Source organism: Microcebus murinus, chromosome 8, assembly GCF_040939455.1.
Source record: "Microcebus murinus isolate Inina chromosome 8, M.murinus_Inina_mat1.0, whole genome shotgun sequence".
Lineage (NCBI taxonomy): Eukaryota > Metazoa > Chordata > Mammalia > Primates > Cheirogaleidae > Microcebus > Microcebus murinus.
The window spans coordinates 18000781-18023418 of NC_134111.1; the positions used below are offsets into that span (position 1 = coordinate 18000781).

Here is a 22638-nt window from a genome sequence, read left to right on the forward strand (position 1 = left end):
ATAGGTCATCTCTATTTATATAAAAAAAAAAAAGAAATAGCAGAATGGATATATGTGTAGTCGTGTGCATGTGCTAGCTCTGGTTATGCTTGGGCGGTCCTCTGACAAGTGGGTTGTACTGTATTCTTTACACCTCTATGAATTACCTGAGCTTTTAACAACAATCATGTATTACTTTGTCTTGCCCCACACAAATCAGATTTCTTGGGCTGGGGAAGGTGGGAGCAAAAATCAAGGAATAATCTTTTTATCCCTTTACTACAACCATCTCTTGTTGCTAGGGCAAAAGCAACTTTCTAAATATGCTACAGTGTGTGGGTTTAAAGTTTCCTTTACAAATTCTCTTATTCCATGCTCTTGAAAAGCAGGATGAAACAATAGCCTAGACAATCTCAAACTATTCCAGTACAACAAATAAAAAAGACTTTCACAATTCTAGGGATGGAAAATAAGTTATCTAACATTTTGGGGGCAGGTTCCATTCAATTCCATGTTTAATCTTCACCACAATGCCACGTGGTAGCTGTCAGGACCCTCCTCCACCCATGTTCACAGATGAGAAAATAGAGGTTTTGAAAGATTGATGATTCACTTAAGGTCACAGAGCAGGTGAGTGGCAGAATGTGCTCTGTTGGAGGGCTCGTCTCAGGGACTGTATCAATGGCCTGAGGCTGCCATAACACAGCACTATAAAGTGAGCGGCTTAAGCTGCAGAAACTTACTGTCTCACACAGCTCTGGAGGCCTGAAGCCTGAAATCAAGACATCGGCAGGGCCGAGTTCCCTTTTACACATTTAGGGTGGGCTCCTTCCCTGCCTCTTCTAGCTTCTGGTCTTTGGCGCAATCCTTGGCATTCTTTGGCTTATAGATGCACCACTCCAAGCATCTACCGTGTTTTCCCAAAAATAAGACCTGGTGATGAGTGTGGCTACGCAGCACATCTGCACAACCCATGCATTTCGTTGCAGAGCAGTAAAGATGAGCAGCCCTTCTTATCTGCCCCATGAGAGCTCTATTGCTCGACTTAAGAAATTGGGGCCAATGGTTCTAAAGGAAATAGAGTTGCAAGAAACTCAGGATGGAATTCGGGGTTTGGAGAGTTATGACGATGTTTCAGAAGAAGACGACTTAACTATATTTGAATAAATGTAGATTGTTGTACCGTACTTAAAAAAAAATAACACATCCCCTGAAAATAAGCCCTAGGGTGTCTTCTTGAGGAGAAATAAATATAAGACTATGTCTTATTTTTGGGGAAACACGGTACCCCCATTGTCACATGGCCGTCTACTCCCTGTGTGTCTCTGAATCTGTTTTATTTTCTTATAAGGACACTTGTCATATGGGATTAGGTAGGGCCCACCTCTTCTTCAGTTGATTACATCTGCAAAGGCTCTACTTGCAGACTGGGAGAGTTAGCATTTCAATCTTATCTTTTTGGGGGACACAATTCAACCAATAGCAGGGACCAAATCTACACTCCAGTACCTCCTTCCCACAGCACCACAACCCATTAGTGCCATGTCTGTGTCGTGGCTGGTGTCAGATGTCTTCTCATGACAGTGGAGGACAAATTCCTTCTGCCTTCAGGCAAGTCTACATCCAAACTACTCAAGGCAGATGATCTCATGTCTTGCTCTAAAGGCACCACCTTCTCGCCTGAAATCTTATCAGTCACTTGAGGGCACCTCTGAAGTTATTGATCCTTCTAGTTCAGGTTCTGCTCTTGAATTAAAACACATTCAAGCACTTTGTAAAGTTAAGAGGGCTAGACAAATGTGGAATAAATGGGATTCACTTTCCCAGAGCCTCTGATTTAGGGCCAGATCAAACATCCCTTTCGAAGAAGGGGGAGATGTGATGCTATTTTAGTATGTTCTTGGTATAAATGACTCATTGCCTTTGCAGTCCAGTTAGATCGAGCACCAAAAGCAAATTACCAATCCATCATTTCTTGACTGAATCCCAGTTCCTTTTTTTAATTTCTGGAGTTGTTTCCGAAAGCAGCCAGGATGCTACTGAAGCCAGTAATCAAAAGGCTATCAAGCCACCCTGTCAGCTGGTAGTTTTCAGGCCAAGGCGTGTGGCTCAGCAAATGGGAGGAGAAAGCAGAGCAAGTGCCTGGGCGAGAGCCAGGGTGCCCCGCTGACTTCACACGACGAGACACACAAAGGATCCATGCCACTCTAAGGACATCATCCCAGAGCCCTCAAATCCACTTTCCAGTGTGAGGCTGAGCATGATGCTATCTACTGGGAGGTACGTTCAGAAGAGGAGAACCACCTCTCAGGCTGTGCTACTGACTGAGTGTTGTAGAATTAGAAGCTGTCAAGGTGAACGACGCCTCCCATCTGCCGCCACCTCCCTATCTCAACGAGCTGACTGATGGCCCAAAGAGACAGCTGGGACTGGGGCGCCTCAGGACGGCCCCACCTGTGCTGCAATCATATGCAAAATGTCAGAGGCCCCCAGCGAGCGTCCAGCTGTACCTTCCACGGCAAGCACCCGATGGCCCTCGCAGCTGACGGCAGCAGGAGTCTGTCCTTCCTGTGGCCTTACATGGTACCCGGGGCCGAGAATAGTTAAGACAGGCATGAAAATCCTAGTGTCACTCAGCCCTGCCAAGTTCCTCCCGTGCTAATGTCTCCCCACGCCCTCCTCCTCCTCCAGCACTGCCTTCCTTCCTCGATAGCTCTCTCTCCCTTCCAAATGCCCCAGACTTGGATTTATTAACAACTTTGTTTTTCTTAAAAAAGAGGCTAAAAATTATCAAACTAAAGAGGCATTCTCCGATATAGTAGCTGTATGGGACTATTTAAATTCTTTAAAATTAAATAAAGTTAAACATCCAGTTCCTCAGTGGCTCTGGCCACATGCCAGGCACTCAGTGGCCACATGTGGCTAGAGGCTGTCACAGTGCACAGCAGATACAGGACATGTCCATCATCGCAGTGTCTATTGGACAGCTCTGCTCCAAAGGATGTGAAGAAAATGTCTTCCCTCCTCCCTCTGTCCCCAGTCCCTTCCTAGAGGGGAGGGGACTCTGATGCCAGGCTCCATTGTACCCCTGCAGAGCCCCTTTATATACCTAAACAAAGCATGTAGATGTTAAACTCCTCTGTTAAATGAAAAAAGACCATACACACTGAATCGTGCCATGCTTGCTTCATTTAATGAAACTTGGGGGTCACAATGTAAGCGTGCAAATAGTACTTCATTCTTCTGAGTGGCTGCATGGCAATCCACTGCCACCAGGGCCAACGTCACCACCCCCACACTCTCCTGTCACACCCTATGTGGCCCTGCTCCCTTCTACCTCTCTCTCTGCTCTCCGACAGCCTCAAACTCCTTCCTGACTGCTCCTGCCACCTTCATGCCCTAACACACACATAGCTGTGCCCCAGGGAAGCTTGTCTCCTCACCTCTGAAGGAGAGGCAGCTCTCTCCCTCATCTCAGAGCCTCATCTTCATGGTGGCAGCTGCAAACCACTTCTTCAGCATCCAGCCAATCCCTGGCCTCGCCTCACACATGGCCTTGACCTTTCCTCCCACTCTAGCTCAGCCGCCCTCTCCCAGCCTAAGTCTATAGCAATAACTGAAACACCTAAGGATTCTCAGTGTTTGGAAGCCTAGTCTCAGATTAGCACCCTACACCAACAATTGCTGAACTCATCAAAACCTGTAGTCCACGGTGGCTGTTCATTAATCTTGCCACTCTCCTTCCATCCCGCCGTGCCCAGCTCACATATTCTGGTCTATTCTTAGAATCCCTTGACTGCAAACATACTTGACTCCCTGTCCCTCCTTCTATCATAAAAAAAAAAAAAAAAAAAAAAAAAAAAAACTTACCTGTTGAAAATCCTATCTGTGAGTAAACCTGATGATGGTCTACCTTCTCCATACCTCTATTCCCCACCACAGAAAAGTGACTAATCAAATTTTGAGTTTTTTAAAAAAATAACTAGTTGGTAGGATTATAAAATGGTGCAACTACTATGGAAAACAGTATAGAGGTTCCTTAAAAGATTTAAAGAAGAAATGCCATATGACCCAGCAATCCCACTTCTGAGTATATACCCAAAAGAATTGGAAGCAGAAGCATATCCGTGCTCATAGTATCATTTTTCACAACAGTTAAGAGGAAAAAATCAACCTAAATGTTCACTGGTGGCTGAATGAATAAATGACATGTGGCGCATATATACAATGGAATATTATTCAGCCTTTAAAAAGGAGGAAATTGTGCTACATGCTACAAGATGAATGAACCTTGAAGACACTATGCTAAGTAAAATAAGCCAGTCACAAAAAAAGATGAATACTGTATGATTCCATCTATGTGAGGTATGTGAAGTTGTCAAATTCATAGAAACAGAAGGTAGAATAGTAGCTACCAGGGTCTGGGTAGGGAAGAGAAGATGGGAAGTTGTTCAATGTGTACAGAGTTTCACTTTTGCAAGATGAAAAACTTCTGGAGATCTGTTTCACAACAATGTAAACATACTTAACACTACTGAACTGTACACTTAGCTAATAAATTTTATGTATTTTTTATCAAAATAAAAAATGCAAAAAAATAACTACTGGGACTACACTCTGCAGTGGTGCTGAAGCCATACTCCTTTCTTCTCTGAGCATCACACTCCATCAAATCCACAGTGAGGACACACTCAGGTGGCTGAGGAAGGTTTCAATTCTCTTGGCATTGGCAATTCCAAGCTCAAGATGCATTCTGAGCCTTTGGGTCCAATTCAAAATAATAAAAAGAGTTAACTAAGGGCCAGTTGGATATTTCCAAATTCCTTCTAATGTTATTCTCCAGCAACTAACTGAAAGCCAATAGCCTTTCTGGCTATGCCCTCATAACTTATTTATGTTCATTAATATGCAAACATCAGCTTCTCAGCTGGCAGTGATTTTATCAATTTGAAATTCACATGGGGTAAGCCAGAGATTAAAACTTCAAACCAAAGCCAACAATATAGAGGATTGTATCATTTTAATCCCTAGATTAGGAATCTCCAAGTGAATTCATTGACATCATCACATGAACAATTACCTGGGAATTACCAAAGCAAGTCCTCTGTGAGTTTCTGACTTTTGCATAATAATATATGCTTTTTAAAAAACAGTACCTGTTTCGGGATCATTAAAAACAAGGAAGCCAAAGACATTTCTTGTCATCAATTTTTATCTTGGAAAACCTCCAGGCCACCTGGCAAATTTTCACACAGATCCAAACATTAAAGAGAAGCCACAATAATTTGTGGCTTTGTGACTAATACGTATGAAAAGCATTTCAGTAGAAAGGAAATCAGATTTTAAAAAAAGCAAATTAGAAGAAAGAAATTGGAAAACTCTGAACTCAATTCCTTCTGGAATTGCAAATCAAATTTTGTATTATTAACTCTAAAACAAGAAAGAAAATGCAGAGGAAGAGCTTTCTCTTTGCAGGGCAATGCCCAAGAAAAACAGAATGCAAGCCACAAATGTAATTTTGCATTTCTAGATGCCACATTGAAAAAGCAAACATAAATTTAAAAACTTAATTGTAATAATTTAACCCAGTATTTCCAAAATATTCTGATATCAACATTAATCAATATCTTAAAAATGATCAATAAACTGTTTACTTTTATTCTTACTAAGTCTTTGGACTCTGGTGTGTATACTTATAACACATCCCAGTCAGACAAGCTGCATACAAGTGCTAAAATATTGTACTAGTAGCAATCATATTGACAGTGCAACTATAGAACCAACGATTCCATGTTCTTCTGGCAAGACAGTGGCTGGCTCTTAAAATCCGAGCATTTCTCTACATGACACTCTCTGGACTGTTCTCATTGAATTCCTCAAATACTTTGAACAGCTTGGTTGGATGCATTAGCTGCTCCTTCAGCTAGACCAGTGTTAACTCAACTTCAATCACCATGGGATAGGTTGACTATCTTCTATCCAAAATGCTTGGGACCAGAAGTCTTTCAGATTTCAGATTTTGGGGGATTTTAGAATATCTGCACATACATATGTGGAATTTTCTACTATGGCATCATGTTGGTAATCAAAAAGTTTTGAATTTTGGAGCATTTTGGATTTCAGATTTTCAGATTAATGATGCTCAACCTGTAACATCGGGTTGAAATTTTTTTAAAAAAATCTGTTTACTGCTATTGTTTTCTTAATTTTTTCAACCACAAATTAAGTCGCTTTTAAAAATTAACTTTCTCCTAAATGATATCATCTGTGATATCCCAAGTTTGATACTTTGTTAAAAGAGTTAATGCACATTAAAATAAATATTTAACATTTAAAACCAGTCTTTCTGTGTACTAACTAAAGCCAATAATGAAGTGATATAAAATTTGCTCCCATTAGTGAATAAGTTATGGCATCAACTTTCAAAAGGTTTCCATTTGGCAGATTCAAACTCAGATACATTTTCTGTATCCCTTGGCCCCAAAAAGATATCTCAACATTTGCATGTTTCAGTATGGCTTAACATCCCATACAAGAGCATTTTCTATGTTCCCAACTTCCACCTTGGCTTCCCGCTCACCAACCCCTGCCCCCAAAAAAGAGCATCTTCTATTGTTTCTGGACACCAACACAAACCACAGCAAGGGAGAATTTACTCATTTGTGCTCAACTGTCCAAAAGCTGCAGAGTCAGGGTAAAACTCTTGCCCTGATATACACACATACACACGTGTGTGTGTGTGTGTGTGTGTGTATGTATGTATATATATATATGTCTGTATACACATGTATATATACACACACAGACACACAGATGAGTTAATATATGTATATGTATATATCTATTCATCACAATAATCCTACGATTGGTTGGCTTCTTGCTTTTCTAGATGTGGAACTGAGGCCTAGAGCAGTTAGCTTCCCCCTGTCACAGAGCTAGTAAGCAGTGATATTCAAAGCCTAGGAGAAATCTGAGGTGGAAGTTGGAAAAGATGTATGTTTTATGGTGGCAAACATAAGTCCCTTAAAGTCAAAATCTCCACCCACGGGATGTGGAAGCTGGGGCGAGCAACACCCTCTAGCACACAGAGGGATGGAAGGCGAGCAGAGTGACTCAGAGTGCCCGTGAGATGTCCCTGTGAATGACAGTGGGGAACTCATCTCACTCAGAAGGAAGGAAAAACACCACAAAAATCCAAGAGAACATGGGCTCCAATAGCAAAAAGAGAGAGGAAAGATGGATGGATGGATGTACGGACGGACGGATGATAAGCAAACAAATATTTGCCCTGACTCAAGAGCAGAGAACAGAGAGAACTGTACAGGTACAGGCTATCTCTCTGATCACCCCAGGAGGGGCCTATCACGTGACTTGCATCACACCAGCTGCTCTCAGGGACATCCTGGGGACCTTATTTCTCGTCACCGGGACACAAGCTGCAAGGTGAGCTGTGCTCAGGGTCTAACGATGCGACCTTCGTTTGCAAGGGTTCTGCAGTCTGGGAAAGGATAAGAATCTACTTACATGTACTCCCGGTGGGCAGAGTGCACAGCGGCCGCGTTGCTGTAACGCCACAGGACAATCGCCGATGACAGGACGTCAAGGATGGCATCAAACTAGGAGAGGAAGACACGGCATTAGTGGTTTTCCAGAGTTAAGAGGGCATGACTGTGAAGACACAGGGCAACTGTGCTGTGACTCAGAATATCTGAAGGAGTGACCTCAGAGCAAAGAGGCGTCCAACTGTAGCGACACAGCCGCTGACAGCCCTCACAGTGGAGTGTGGAGCCCGGGGCACCCGACCGGCCGGCCTGGTGGCAACGCTGCACCCCTCCTAACACCTTGTGTCGCTCCCTGCTCCCACGACCTGAGAAATCGCACTCTGTTGTGTAGTGGGCTCCGCTCCCAGCACTCTGCAGCTATGGACAGGGCTGGGGGGACACACTGTCCTGAAACCCCTGGAACTGGTTTCCCCACGACAGGCCAGATAATGGCAGCATTTTCCTGCATATCCTAAGTAAAAGACTCGGGGTAAGAATTCTGCATTTCTGGCTCTCAATGGCATTGTTCTACCTGGAGTCCAGGGATAAGGGTGGGGCCACCCAGGGGGCTGCAGGAAGTCTGCCGACACTTGGAAATCATACACAAAATCAATGCTTTCATTTGCATGAGAGCAAGCGCCTCGAGTAGCAAGCGAGAAAGAATGAGAAAATGTGCGCATGTGCTTGCGTTTTTCTGGGACTGCCCGTGCCTGTGTGCGTGTGAACACGTGGCGTGTCTGGGGGTGTGCGTGGCAGTGTGCCTTTTTCTGGACGGTCCACATCTTTCATACGACTCTGGAAAGAATCCCCCGTGCCCCGCAAACATCAAGAAGTGCTCACAACAAAGGGCAGAAGTGGGGTCGGGAACAGGCACACCTACCCTCGGGTGCAGGACACCCTAAAGCTACCTCGGGAGGGGTGTGGAGGGGCGCTCTGAGTCATCGCCCCATTCCACTTCCCGGCTGGAAAGCCACGAACACTAGCGACCTCTCGAAGGGATGTGGGGAAACCTCGCCCGGTTTTTCAACACACCTGGCCTGGGAAGCACGGGCGTGATTTCTCTAAGGGACTGCCCTCAGGAGGCAGGCTGCAAAGCCAGGTCACCTCTAAGGGGGCCACTGACTGATTCAGCCCAGCACGCAGTAGCCCGACCTTAATTCCCAGCACCTCTGCCCACACCTGCAAATGCCACTCCAGTGCGAGCCAGCCCTGCGCACAGCCTGGAAGGGGAAGAGGGACCCAGACTCCCGACACATCCTCCCGCCCGACCACACCGTGGGAAATGCGGTCCCCCATCTGTGCTTGAGGATGACACGGTCTCGCTGCAGTTTAATGCTATTCAATTGCAATTTCGTTGTAGAAGCAGTTTTCCATAGCAGGTCTGTTTCTTAGGCTAAATTCTCATATGCTAAAGCACCCTCTCATCTGAGGGGGCTTAGGAAAAACGTGCAAAACTTCATGAAAGTACATTTTCAGGTTACTTACTGCAAACCCAAAAGCAGAGGCGCTGTACCTCATAACGGAGACAGCTAAAAAGAAAGAAAATATTATTCAGAATATTTTAAAACGTCTCTCATTTGTGAGTATATTAATACATTTGACACGGCCTTTTAAACATCAGTGGAAAAATTCCAGGAGAATAAAACTAAAAATTAACTGTACTTGTAAAAATCTAAGAATTAAAGAAAGTGAAGCGTGAACTGAAAAGTTTCCCCACCTCCACCTGCAACAACTTCCTCTCCAGTGTGTTTCGCAGCACCCAAGGGCCAACTTCGGAATAAAACTGCTTAAGCAGCTGTCAATCAAATGACTTCCGAGACTTTAAGAATTCAGCAACTGGGACAGAGAATCAGGAACTACATCAAATTTTTCAAAGTGAAACTGTAACCACCCTGACTGTTCCCATAATAAGGTCACGAGTAGGGTGGTGTCTAAGGCACACACCATTGCTGCCATGGTTGAAAACAATCTTTTGCCCACCAAGAGTTTAAAATCTAATGCAGACACCAATATAGCTATTTAGAAAAATAACAACAAATGATCTTGAACAATAGACGTCTACAAATGTAGATGCCACGATTATAACTAAGACATATTTTACAAACTCTATATGGCAAAAGAAAGACATATTTTATCCATATTTAAAAATTGGGGGCATACATAATGAGTGTGATACGCACCAACTGGGGGATGGACATGCTTGAAGCTCTGACTTGGGGTGGGGGGGAGCAAGGGAAATATACATAAACCTTAACATTTGTAACCCCATAATATGCTGGAAAAAATAAAATAAAATCAGAAAACCAAAAAATAAAAATAAATAAATGAATAAAAATTTGGGGCAAGTCAGTTGGGCAGCATTTTGCCCAATCCTATGCTGCCCCAAAGCAGCTTCGAAGACTATTTATTCATAACTGATGTAACAAAGGCACATCTCCAGATGAAAGTCACATTTAACAAGCACGTGTACTCCCTCGACAAAGACCGAAGCCCCACCCCATGGGTCAGCAGGGCTGTGAAGCGGCTCGCTCCCCGCCTAGGTGCTGCAAGTCTCACACTGGGGTGTGAATCGCGTGGGCGAGAGCACAGAGGTCCACACCTGCGTGGACTTCCATTCAGCTCATCACAACGTCCTAGAACATCCCTGTTCTAGGACGCACTTGCTGTCCTGTCCACGAGGCCCAGAAACAGACCCTGGGCAGCTATGCTGTGCTGTGAGCTCTAAGGAGGTCACCTGCCCCGCTGTGGACCAAAATGAACCATTTTGTTCATTTTCTGTGATTTAGGAATTGAGATTGAAAGGGTCTAGTTGGTCAATTTCTGTGGTTAGAACTGAAACTCATAAACACTGGAGCTGTCATCAGCCCTCACTGGCTATAAAGGCTGAGGAGCAAAAGGCAGGCACAGGGCACACACGGCACTGCGGGTGGGGGGAGGTAGAGAACCCCTGGCTTCCTGTTCCCAAGTCCTTCCTGAAACTCAGCCACTTTCTGGTCTTCAGGCCGCTTGAGGCGGATACAATCGGTTAAGTCCTTGACACCACCTGTTTCTGACACGAGCTGCTCCAGGTGCCCCTGCTGCTGCTCTTACTGGGACAGGGAGGGGACAGAGCCAGCTGTGCACAGACACCGGCTACAGCCTTCACAGGCCACACAGGTGTGGCGGCGGAAATCCAGGGACACTGGATTTTCCCCAAGAACATCATCAACTCACAGGCCGCCCTGACATGTGCAGAAAGGGGCAGCTGGCCCTGGCAGGGCTGCCCTGGAAACTGAGACGCCCTACAAAACACAGAGCTGCCTCGCAGTGAGTGCTCAGTAACTAAGCCTAACAGAATTCCAGAGACACAAGTCACAGAGGGTTATCTGGGTTTTTTGCCTTACAACCTACAATTTTAGAATATCTTAGCTATGTGTTTTTTGTGGGTTGCTCCTTTGCCAGCAGTGGAAACCTTCTAACTCCCAACACCTTGCATGGTGCTCAATATCTACAACAGACCAAAGAGCAGCTGGAACTCCCACTCCGTGCCCACCTGCGCTCTCTGGCCTGGGCACCCCGGAGAGGGCAGGGCTAGAACAGCGCTCCCCTCCCCTTGCCCGCAAGACCACCTACTTTACAGGCAGTAAACCATTACTTCACAACGTTTTCATCGGAGTCATTTGGGAATCCCAGACATTTCTACAGTGGGCTACAGACTTCAAGAGGGGTAGACACCCACCAGATTCTACTGAGAACCACGAGAAGCCTTGTTTCAGGGACCTGGAATCGAACAAAGGAGACGGCCACTGAATGGTGCGGTTTCCCAGATTCCACCAGAGTCCAGTGTCTATGATTTCAAACACTCTAGGGATTATACTGGAAAATTCTGCCTGTGTGAGTTAAGCCTGCCCGGTGGATGGATGACCTAGAGCACAGGTGGAATATTAATATTGTTCTGTCCCCTGTGCACCAAGGAAAATGCGAGCAAGACGGGTCCAGATTAACCTCGAGTCCTTCAGAGAGATGTATCATTTACTTATAAATTGGTTCCATCTAATTTCCTTGATGAGATGGAGAGGGGGAAATGCCAAAAATTGCATGGGGACTCGAGAGTGCTCTGAAGGGCCCTCCACGTGGCCCTGGCTCTGGCAGCTGCCTTCTGTGGCCAACTCCTGGGCTCTTGCTACTAAATTACAGCAAATAGTCATTAGCACAGGACCCAGACAGAAGAGTTCAGGTAGCCTTTTTGAAATTTCTGAAGTAACTTCATTTTCTCTGTCCCATAACCCACCACAACACATCCTAATTCGGAGATAAGAACAAACTCAACAGAAAGGGTCGGTCCGGTTTAGATGGCCCTTGCTCCCACGGAGAGACAGAGCAAACTGTGGGGTTTTCATCATGACATGTTCAACTTCCTCTGGACTAAGGATGAGGTCCACCTGGGGACAGCAGTGCTGGGCTAGGATGACCACCTGAAGCAGAAATTCCATGGTAGCAACCGTGGAGCTCCATACACATGTGGCTGAGTGCAATGGAAAACCTACCACGGGGCCAACAAAGTCTGGTGTTGCCTTTAAGAAAGGTGCTAGATTCGACAGTGGCCCACAGATAAAGGCCTGTCCTTTCAACCTCAGATAATTATGCTGCAGAAGAGCAAGGTACACGAAAGGATGGGTGACCAGGCAGCTGTGCAGAGAAGCTCTCTCACGAAGGCTATACTTGGTCCCAACTCTTCCATGGCGAGAGTGGAAACCCTCTGCCATCTGATTAGGCTGCACTAACACATCCAAAACTACGTGCTTAGGATGCAACTGGGCTCCTCTCTCTGTCCCTGCTGGCTTTTTTGTTTTTCACTAAGACACAGAATCCTCAAAAAGTTCATAGGCAAAATGAAGACATGTTGTTTGAGGCCTGCCCAGCGCCCATTCCCCATCCTGGCAAAAGCACCCCATTCTCCCCTGGGGAACAGCACCTGCGCTATCCTCAGGCTGAGTGATTTGGGTGGGATGACATCCCTTTGCTAGTACATCCAATTATTGTCCCATACCTAAAGTTAATCATTCAAGGATGGCACGATTCAATTTGAGCCAATGAGAACCTGTCCAAAGTTTTTTGCTGAAAATATTGGGAAGGGGATGTCTTCCTAAGAAGGGAGTTTAGAGATGGTAGGATGAAAGCAGGAGTTATAGGTAGTCATTTTGACTAAAATGGATAGACACTGCCTCAGAATAAACCCAACACCAGAAGGAAGTAGATATTAAAGATAAGAGATCCAGGTCAAACCCCTGATAACATAGACTGAACCTCTGGAACAGGCCCTGCCTGAAATCTTTCCCTCTGCTCCTCGAATACATTAGCCAATAATTTCCTTTAATTTGCTTAAGCCAGTTTGTGTTTGTATCACTTGCAGCCAATTGAGTCTTAATACAATATACCTTGACCCAGTAATCCCATGTCCAAGAATTTCTCTATCCCATGTCTAAGAAAATGGAAAAACACCTTTTAAAAGGTTTATAATAGGTTCGTGTGATTTATAATAGCAAAATAATAGATGCAGTCTAAATGTGCAGGGGCAGGGCAATGATTAATGTATGGTTTACTCAAAGAATAGGCTATATGCAGCTATTTTAAAATGTTTACAAAGTGCACTGTTGCTTAATGCTTATATTAGCCTATTAGATAGAATAATTTTGGGGTTTTCTTTTGAGACAGCATCTCCAGCTGTCACCCAGGCTGGAGTGTAAGTGGTGTCATCATAGCTCACTATAATCCTGAACTCCTGGGCTCAAGCAATCCTCCCACCTCAGCCTCTTGAGTAGTTGGGACTACAGGTGCACACCACCATGCCCAGCTAATTTGTTTATTTTTCCGTAGAGAAAGGTCTTGCTATGTTGCCCAGGCTGGTCTCAAACTCTCGGGCTTAAGCAATCTCCTCACCTAAGCCTCTCAAAGTTCTGGGATTACAGGTGTGAGCCACCAAGCCCAGCTAGAACAGTAATACTGATAATAAACAGATAGGAGGCATGTTGGGTGCCATGGGAAAGGATGGGTCTGGGATGAGGGAGTTCTAGCTAGTGTAGGTGTAAACTGAATGGGGAGGTCAGAAGGGGCTCCACTGAGATCAGGTGACATTTTTAGCAATGACTTGAAAAACGGGAGGGCATAAGACATGCTGTTACCTGGAGGAAGAACCTTCCAGATCATGGGAAGAGTGTGTGCAAACGCCCTGAGGTGGAGCATCTGGTATGTCTGAGGCCATGTAGGATAAAGTCAAAAAAGATCAGGAGGAGAACTATGTGAAATAATTGGGGCAAGAGACAAAATGATGTATGTAATATGACTAGCTTTACAGTACAACTGTGTTTTTACAAAAACTAGGAAAAAATGCTTCAAATGATATTAATAACAGTGGTTAATCCTCAAGGCATGGCACTATTTGAGTAGATTTCTTTCTTTCCTACTTTTTTGTATTTTCCACATTTCCTACAACTATCATGTATAACCATTGAAATCGGAAAAAAGAATCAATTTGATTTTGGGGAAGAAAATTGCCCAACTCATTAAAAAAATATAACCAAAGGTCTAAATTAGAATAGAAATCAGATTTGTGATGCACATCTGGGAACAGGCTGCACTGTGAGCTCAAGAATGCTTCTGGCAACAGCAGAGCACGTTATTACCGTATGTGTTTTATTAGATCTAAGTTGCAGTGATCCATCTTTCCAGGTCAAATCACCTGCACAAATGGGTTGCAAATGGCCCAATGGGCTCAAGGGAGTATGATGGAGGGTCAGAGGACCAGGGTGTGGAATACAGCAAAGTGTCACTCCCAGTCCAAGGGACCTGCTGCCACCAGGACACTGCCTGTCCTATATTCTACTTTAATTTATGTGTCAAAGGGATAATAACAGCTATACTCCCAGAAGCACACACACAACAGAAGCCTTAAATAAATATTTGTACAGGTCTGGTTAAAAGACTAGACCTCCTTTAACTAAGTCACCCTCACATCAAGCCAGAAAGCACATCAGCTGGAAACTCAAATTCAAACAGAAAGACAGCTGGGGAATGGATGGGACCCAGGCAACCCATTGTTAGGGCAAAGCCAAATGCAAATCACACAGCTGAATCAGCAGCAGGCTTTGAGGGAGGGTTGTGTGAGGTCGAGACAAAGCGCCTTGGAAATGCACAGAGAGGTGAGGGTGCCAGCAAGGGGACAGGGACACAAGATCAACACGGAGAGCCCCTCAACAACGTCAAACAAAGAATGTCATTCCAGGCGCTGGCTAGATTTGCAGCAACAATGAGGACCCATCTGTCATTCTCTCCAAAGCCAGGCAATAATTATCTTGAGCCTTAGCACTCTTTAGCAATGCCCCAGGCCCCATAACACCTCCAAGTTGCTAAATTATGTGACCAGGAAAGCTAGGTTAATAAATCAATCCCACTGTAATTAGATTGCCTCTATCACTAGACACCTGGCAACAACCTCACCCGCAGCCATGTAACTAACCCAACTAGAGAACCATCTTTCCATCACCCACCTTGAGCTGGAGGCTCTCATGCTTACCAAGACCTAGGCAGCAGAAGAGGTGAAATTGAGAGGGGTCGAAACGTATTTATGTTCTAACTCACTTCAAGAGAACCACGAGCTTCCAGACTCTTCCTCTCCTGCTCAAACAAGATTATAACATACTATAAAAATTAGTGATAGGATGTTGAACCCAGTTATCGCTGAAGGGGAAGAGGGGAAAGCTGCTTTGAAAAACAAATCAACGAAACTATGGCTTAGCCCATTAAACTACTCATCTTCAGCTGCAGCACAGTGAGTAGCTTGACGTTTTATTTTCTTGTCTGTCTAGAAAGACTAGAATTTGCAAAGGGGCTGCCTGAAGGCAAAATCTAGAAGTTTTTGTTTGGCCTACACAGTATTATTATTCCAATATCAGAATGGGCTACCAGATTGGTTTTTAAATCAGACTTCACATTCAACAAAAACAAAACAACAACAGCAACAAAACCAACCTGGATTTTTGTCTTCTCTCAAAAACGGAGATCTGCCCACCCTGCACTGTGCCCTTCTCCCTGCAGGGCCGCACGCTGCACCCAGATGGGGCATGCGCTCTCGGGTACCTACCTCTCCTGCAGCCTGAGAGCCAGTCGGCCTGCCTCGCCTCCTCCATCCGCCTGGCCCCGGTGGCAGGCTGGAGTATGGGGCCTTAGATGCAGCCCATGAGCAACTTAAGGAAAAGGACAGTAGCTTTACCTCCATATCTGCAATCTCTGGCAAAGCACCTGCTAAATATTCATTGTACTACATGAACAGTAGCCTCCGGTGTTTCCTACTGTAAGGTCTGGCTCTCAGCAAATTATAAAAAGCTGCAGCATGGGCCATGTTCTCAAAGGCAAAACCTTTCTTTGAGGGCTCCTAGTCTTCCATAGACAACCCTGAGAACCATTCATGAGCCCCAGGCAGGCTATCAGCAAGCCCACTCGCCCTACAGGGCTCTGCCTGTCTCTGGACCCTTGCCAAGACCTCAGGAATGATCATGTCTGTCTGTCTGTCTGTCTACTCTTGCTCTTTCACATGACCAAGAGGTGGTTATGTCCAAAAAAAGTGACGACACAGCCCCTCTCCCAATCCCACACCCACAATAGCCTGTAAATGCCCACAACAAGAATAGGCCTGAAGAAGTCAAAAAATATTGCCCTTGATCTGCTGCTATGGGGGCAGGGAGTGTCATTTGAAAGTGTCCTGGGCAACCACCACAATGCCTCCTACCCGTGCCCCTGCCTCTCTCTCCACGTCTGCCCCCACCCGTTGTCGACATGTAGCCCGGGGACTTCTGCACATCTCCCTGGTGTCAAGGCCAAGGTCCGTATGACGGATGAGGCCCCCATTCTCTGCCTCCTCCTCCATGGCTGCACCTGCTCACTCCACTCCAGCCACCTGGGGCAAACTTACCCCTGGCTCATTCCCTCACCTCCTCAGGTCTCTGCTCAAAGCTCATAGGCCTGTCCTGCCCACCCTATCCAATACTGCAACCAGCCCCAGCTCCCACAACCCCTCTATGTTCTCTCTGTCCAAAGTATTTGTCATCTACCATGCTGACTTATTTATGAATATGGTGTTTCATCTGCCCCACCCCACCCCCACCCATTAGAATATAAGCACTACAATGGTAAGCTCATGCGATTGAATTTTTGTTCCCTTAAGTCTCCCAAATGCTAAGATCAGTGCCTGAACACATGAAAAGCATTCTGATTGATTAATATAACACCTTGCCAGTAACTCCAGCTTTCCGTGGTCAGAGTCTCCTGGGAGGAGGCAGACGGGACTGAGGGCTCACACCACGAGGCCGGGCTGCACTGCCAGGCAGCCCTTCTCTGAGCAAACAGAGCAGCACCAGCATTTTGTGGGGCATAATGGAGACACCAGCCTCTAAAAGGATCATTCCCATAGGGAGAGCTTGAAGCATCTACAAACTGCACAGACGTAGGACTATGGAAAGAGCAACAGCCCTGACCCACAAAGCCATGAGCCCACAAGGGTAAAGACTCCAAACGCAAACCAGCCAAGGTGACTCTTCATCGTGGACCAGGGCACCCTCGCTTCCTCCGCCACACCCCTAGTTTTAGCATAACACGAAATGCGTGTGACTACCATTCTGGAGCAAGGGTCATTTTTCCTGGGACGTGGGCAGGACAATTGCCACTAGACAGGGAGATACCTGTGTTTCTAGAGGTTCTCGGGTCTCACACAAGAAGCGCTGGCTCAGGGGAAAAAAGCCAAGACTCCAGCTTTTTTAGCGCTGAAATTTCTCTCCAGCATTACAGCACGCTTTCACTTTCTTCTACAGACCAGGGATAGGGAGGAGGAAGAGCCCCGGCAGCCACGATTCCTCAACTCTTATGAACATTTATGGACTGTCTCCAAGGGAGTAAACAGCCCAGCCTCACTCATTGCCACGTGTTCCACAGACCTCGCTCGCAGGACCTGATGGAAGAGCAAGGTTCTTGCTGAACATGACTCACGCGTGTCTAACACTCACTCTCACATACGATTTTACGCCTCCCTGTGCCAGGGTTCCCCGTGATGCCAACACAGCTATGGAGCAAGCAGTCTCATGCCTGGGGGAGGCACCTGGCCGCTGTCCTGCAGCCCACCCTGTCGAGACCGCCAGGCAGACCCGAACTTGCCAGCCGCCCTTTCACCCAGTCAGCAGGTGCCTCTGGAGCACCCAGCGCGTGTCAAACACCGTTCCACCGAGCTGAAGATCCTGCAGTTCCTCGCCCGGCAATTTGGCAAAACACACCTTTTATAGCCCTAACTTTCCCTCCATCACAGAATGCTGCTACTGTAGCCCAGTAAATAAAGTGCTCATTGGATGGGTAAACAGAGACAGGGACAAAATTTATAGGACAGAACCTCCACATTTTGTCTTCTCTCGCCTTCTGTTCTGAGCACCTGTGTGGTTGCCGGGGACATGAAGCTTGTTTCCCGTTCCCGCTCTCAGCCCGTTAATTGTGACTGGCTCGGTGTCCCTCCTGTGGTCCCAAAGCCCCCTGTCCCTGCTGCCTTTACCTCCCAGCACACAGAAACGACCCTTGCCTTCTCCCAGCCAGCATATAAAAGCCCAAAGTCAAGGGTTACATCGTATTTGCCTCTATCCTCCTTGTTGGTGCTTAATAAATGCTTGTCAAACTAAACTGAACAAGACTTGAGGAATCTCTAACTCCCAATAATAACTTCTGGCTTTTATTTAACAAGCAATGATTAATTCATGCAGCAACCAAAAGCTAATGCCATGGGCCACTAGAGCTAGCAATGGTATGCACGTTGTCATCCAAGGCCATCCTTGCCGGCCTCTAAGATGGTCCTCAGCCTGGCATTGCTGATACCATACTACAGACTGAACCTATCTGGTTTACAAAGTTGCTAAAGGAACATTTTAAAGAACAACATACTGTGAAGAAAAGGAATATACTGAATTCTAAGCTTTCAATGACCTGGCTCACCTGAGTTGAGTCAAAGTCATTAGAAGATCATTAACATTATCACTCAGGGAATAATAGTTATGGGGGGGCGGGGATAAAGTCTTTCCCTCCCCTATCATTCTCCTCTATGAAACCCACCCAAGCAATATGAAGCATGGAAAACTAGAGAAAGAACACAATGATCAAAGAAACTAGGACATGGCCAACCCTCCCCCCAACCCTAAATTGTAAAGTATATCTACCAAATACATTAAAATTCACACCACACTAAAAGAAGATGCTGAGAGCTGGTAACTTACCTCAGTCACGTCTCAGGCAGAGCTCGGACTTGCCCACAGTGAGATGGCACAATCGTCAAGCACCCAAACTGCCACCCTGCAGTTGTGACAGCTGCCACCTCTACTCCTGAGCCCTTTCCCCTTGTTCCCCTTATTCCCCAGGCTAGAAAGTGAGGAAGTGAACCCAAAGGAGTCACTGCTCAGACAGCCACTGGGACAAGAATCCCACAGGACTGGTGGCGGTGGCACTATCAACAAGGAGGGAAGGCTCCACTGTCACTTCCAAAGCAGGAGGATGTCCCTCAAGCTGACCACGGAGATCAGTTGTAAAGTGCCCTGAGAAAAAATACTCCAGTTAAAGCTGCCTGCTGCCCACTTCATGCCCTGCTCTCCACAAAGCCACAATTACTAGCGCAGTGAGGTACTAGCAAACTGGCAAGAGAACTGCAGAGATTTAAGAAGTGAATTCAGCAAGGCCACTGATACTAAGTCAACACACAAATACAGTTATTTCTATATTAGCCACACACGGGAAGGAAATGCAATTTTTAAAAGTTAGTATTTACAAAATACTGAATAACTGGGAATAAACTAATGAAACTAAAAAAAAATGTGCAAGACCTCCACCTGGAGAAACAATAAATTATTATTAGGGGAAATTAAAGACTACTAAATATATGGAGAGAGATACCATGTTTGCGGATTGGAAGCCCCAATATTTTAAACCAAAATTCTAGCAGATTTCTTAGAAGAGAATTGATAATTGTGAAGTTTATGTGGAAAGTAAAAGAATCAAGAACAGCCAAGACAATCCTGAATAATAGCAAAAACTAGAAGACAGTCACTACTAGATATCAAGATTTCAAAGCTACAGTAAATAACATAGTACTGGCACAAAGATAAACAAAGAGACCATAGGAAAAAAAGAAGACCCACACACATACAGTCACTTGATTTTTATATAAGAAAGGTAGCCCTGAAGCATACTGAGGAAAGAAAAGTTCTTTTCAATAACTGGTACTGGGCCGAGTGGATATCCATATAGAATGACTGAATTTTGATCCCACCTGCCTCCATATACAAAAAAAACCAGCTGTAGATGAGCTGTAGATGTAAATGTGTAGAGTAAAAAACAATATAGGAAATATTGGAAATATGATATTGGAGAGTATTTTCATAATCTTGGGGAAAGGAAAATATTTCTTAAACAAGACATAAATGCATTCATCATAAGGGAAAAGACCAGAATTGAAGCACATTAAAAGACCCCATTAAAAGAGCAAAACAACAAGCTATAGAGAGAAGATATTTACAATACTTATAAATATACCAGGGGACTTATATCCAGAATATATAGTCTTACAAATCAATAAGAGAAAAACCACCCAATAGGAAAACAGGCAAAAGATTTAACAAGCCCCTCATGAAAGGTGATACACAAATGACCAAGAAACATACAAAAATATGCTCAATTTCATTAGTAACCAGGGAAAATAAAATTCAAACTACAAAGAGATACCACTACATACCCAAAAGATGGCTAAAAAGAAAAAAAGCTGACCATTTCACATGTTGGTGAGGACGTTGTACAACTAGGACTCTCAAAAACTGCTGGAGAAAGTGTAAATCCGTACAAATACTATAAAAAGCTGGTTGTCAGTGTCTCGAAGCTGATCGTACTCTATGACTCAGCTATTCCACTCCTAGATATATACTCAACAGAACTACATACACATACGGATACCAAAAAAATGCTTACAAAAATGTTCACAGCATTAGTAATAATTGTCAAAACTGAAAACAACTCAAATGTTTGTCAACAATAGAATGGATAAATCACCCAACGGAATATGATACAGCAATGACAATAAATGAATTACAGAGAATCACAGATACACATAGAAAACTCAAAAGTGATGAGACAGTGGAAAAAGCAAACACAAAAGCATTCATTGAATAATCTGTATATGATTCTGTTTGTGTAAAGTTCAAAAACAGACAAAGCGACCCATGGTGGTAGAATTCAGGATAATGGTTACCTGGGCATGGAGCACTGCCTAGAAGGGAACAGAAGGAGGTCTTCTCGGGTAGGAAGATGAGTGAGTGTGAGTGGTGGTTACACAGGTGTGTTCACTTTGTGAAAATTCATTAAGCTATACAATTTTGATCTGTGACTTTTGTGTATGTCTATTATACTTTCGTTTTTAAGAATACTTGCAAATCAATAACTTTTTCAGAAGTCTGAGAGTCTAAAAGATAAGTGAAGAATGAACCACGAACAGATAATTTCAGAAAAATAATTTTAAAACAGTCAATAAACATAAGGCGGCAAAATTGACTAAAAAAAGAAAATGAAAATAAGTTCCATTTTCACCTACTCTGATGGCAGAAATAAAAGGATTTTGTAAATGCTGAGTATTGGTGAGAGGATGGAAACACAAGCCTTCTTATTCAGTGTCAGTGGGAAATCTCTTTGAAGGGCAGCTTGGAAATGTTTATTAAGATGTAAAATATACTTGCCCAGCAGTTCTACTTTGAAAATGTCTTCTATATTTGTAATGATACAAGTGCAAAAAGAATACATAACAGAGTGTTTATTACAGATGTGTAACAGTAAAATATGAACCACTTAAGCATCCATTAATAAGGGAGTGACTTAATTATCATACATCCATGCTATAGGCTATTATTAAGCTCTTAAAAAAGCTAGGTGTATAATTCTGCAAAATGCAGTCAGTGTATAAAACAAAGTAATTAACAGAATGATTATCAAAGCTCATGTGTGTGTATAGAACTGCACGGGTGTGTATAGAACTAAAGTCATACAAGCGCTGTCTGGAAAGTATCCAGCCTTTGTTAATATAAACAGAACATATTACATGGCTGGATACTTTCCAGACAGCCCTCATATATATGCAGATAAAATTTCAGAGAAGCCGCACAACAAGCTATGTGCACTGGGAGTGCAAGGTTGAAAGGGAGCTCTCATTCCACTGTGCATCCTGTTGTAACCTTTGGTTTTCTTACTTTGTATATGCACCTGCACGTACCTCCAAAGTAGAAATAGAGGCCCATGTGCCACAACCAAAGAAAGCAGCCTAACCACTTTTCATAGAGTCACTGAGAATCAGTTGTTATGTGGTTACTGGCCATCGTAGACTTAAAGTAAATTTGACCAAAAAGAGTTGGTTCAGATACAGAATTAAGTTGCTGCTGGCATTTTAGACTACCTAGGTGCACTCTCCATTTACTCAGGTACAAAGCAAACTGATCCACTATTTGTCAAAATCCACACAAAAAAAATGAAAGAGTCAAGGACTACTCAAAATTAAAATCCCCAGAAGAGCAGCTTTCCCCATTTGCAATAAAATCTTTCCTTCTTGGTTGGGGATGATGTTCTTAAAGAATCAAGAGGAAGAAGGACAAATGCAAACACTTTCAGCGATATGACTACCCCGGACATTCACTGGGTAGATACAAATGTCAGAGAACATATTCTGCAGTAACTAAAAAGGTCCAGTTGGCTACATCGTCTCCTCTACTAGGAGTTGAAAATTTACGTGTTCTCTTCTGTAAAGGTTGCCGTCATACCTGAGGCAGTTAACTGCATAATCTTAACATTCTTCTAACTTAATAACTAGACTCAAACAAGATTTACAATAGAATGAAGTATTTTACTCAACAGGTATGACTCACTTTATTTGGAGGCCTGTGTGAACTGGTATATTTTGGGGTGCCCCAGATCTACTATGTTTCAATAGATTTCTGCCAGCTTTCATTAACCTCAAGCATAAGTCTGTATGGAATACACAGAGGTAGAAAAAAGAATGAAAGAAAGAAATCTTAAACCTGGCTTCTAA

General features: G+C 44.3%; 1 protein-coding gene across 1 annotated transcript in view; it reads right to left on the bottom strand.

Moving 5' to 3' along the window:
• The window catches only part of TMEM163 (transmembrane protein 163), a 225366-nt gene that overhangs the window by 80967 nt on the left and 121761 nt on the right, over positions 1-22638 (bottom strand). The window contains exons 3-4 of the mRNA XM_020288506.2: positions 9006-9049; positions 7504-7595 (exon numbers count right to left, since the gene is read on the bottom strand). Of these exons, the coding sequence (XP_020144095.2) occupies positions 7504-7595; positions 9006-9049 (136 nt within the window). The remainder of the gene's footprint in view (positions 1-7503; positions 7596-9005; positions 9050-22638) is intronic.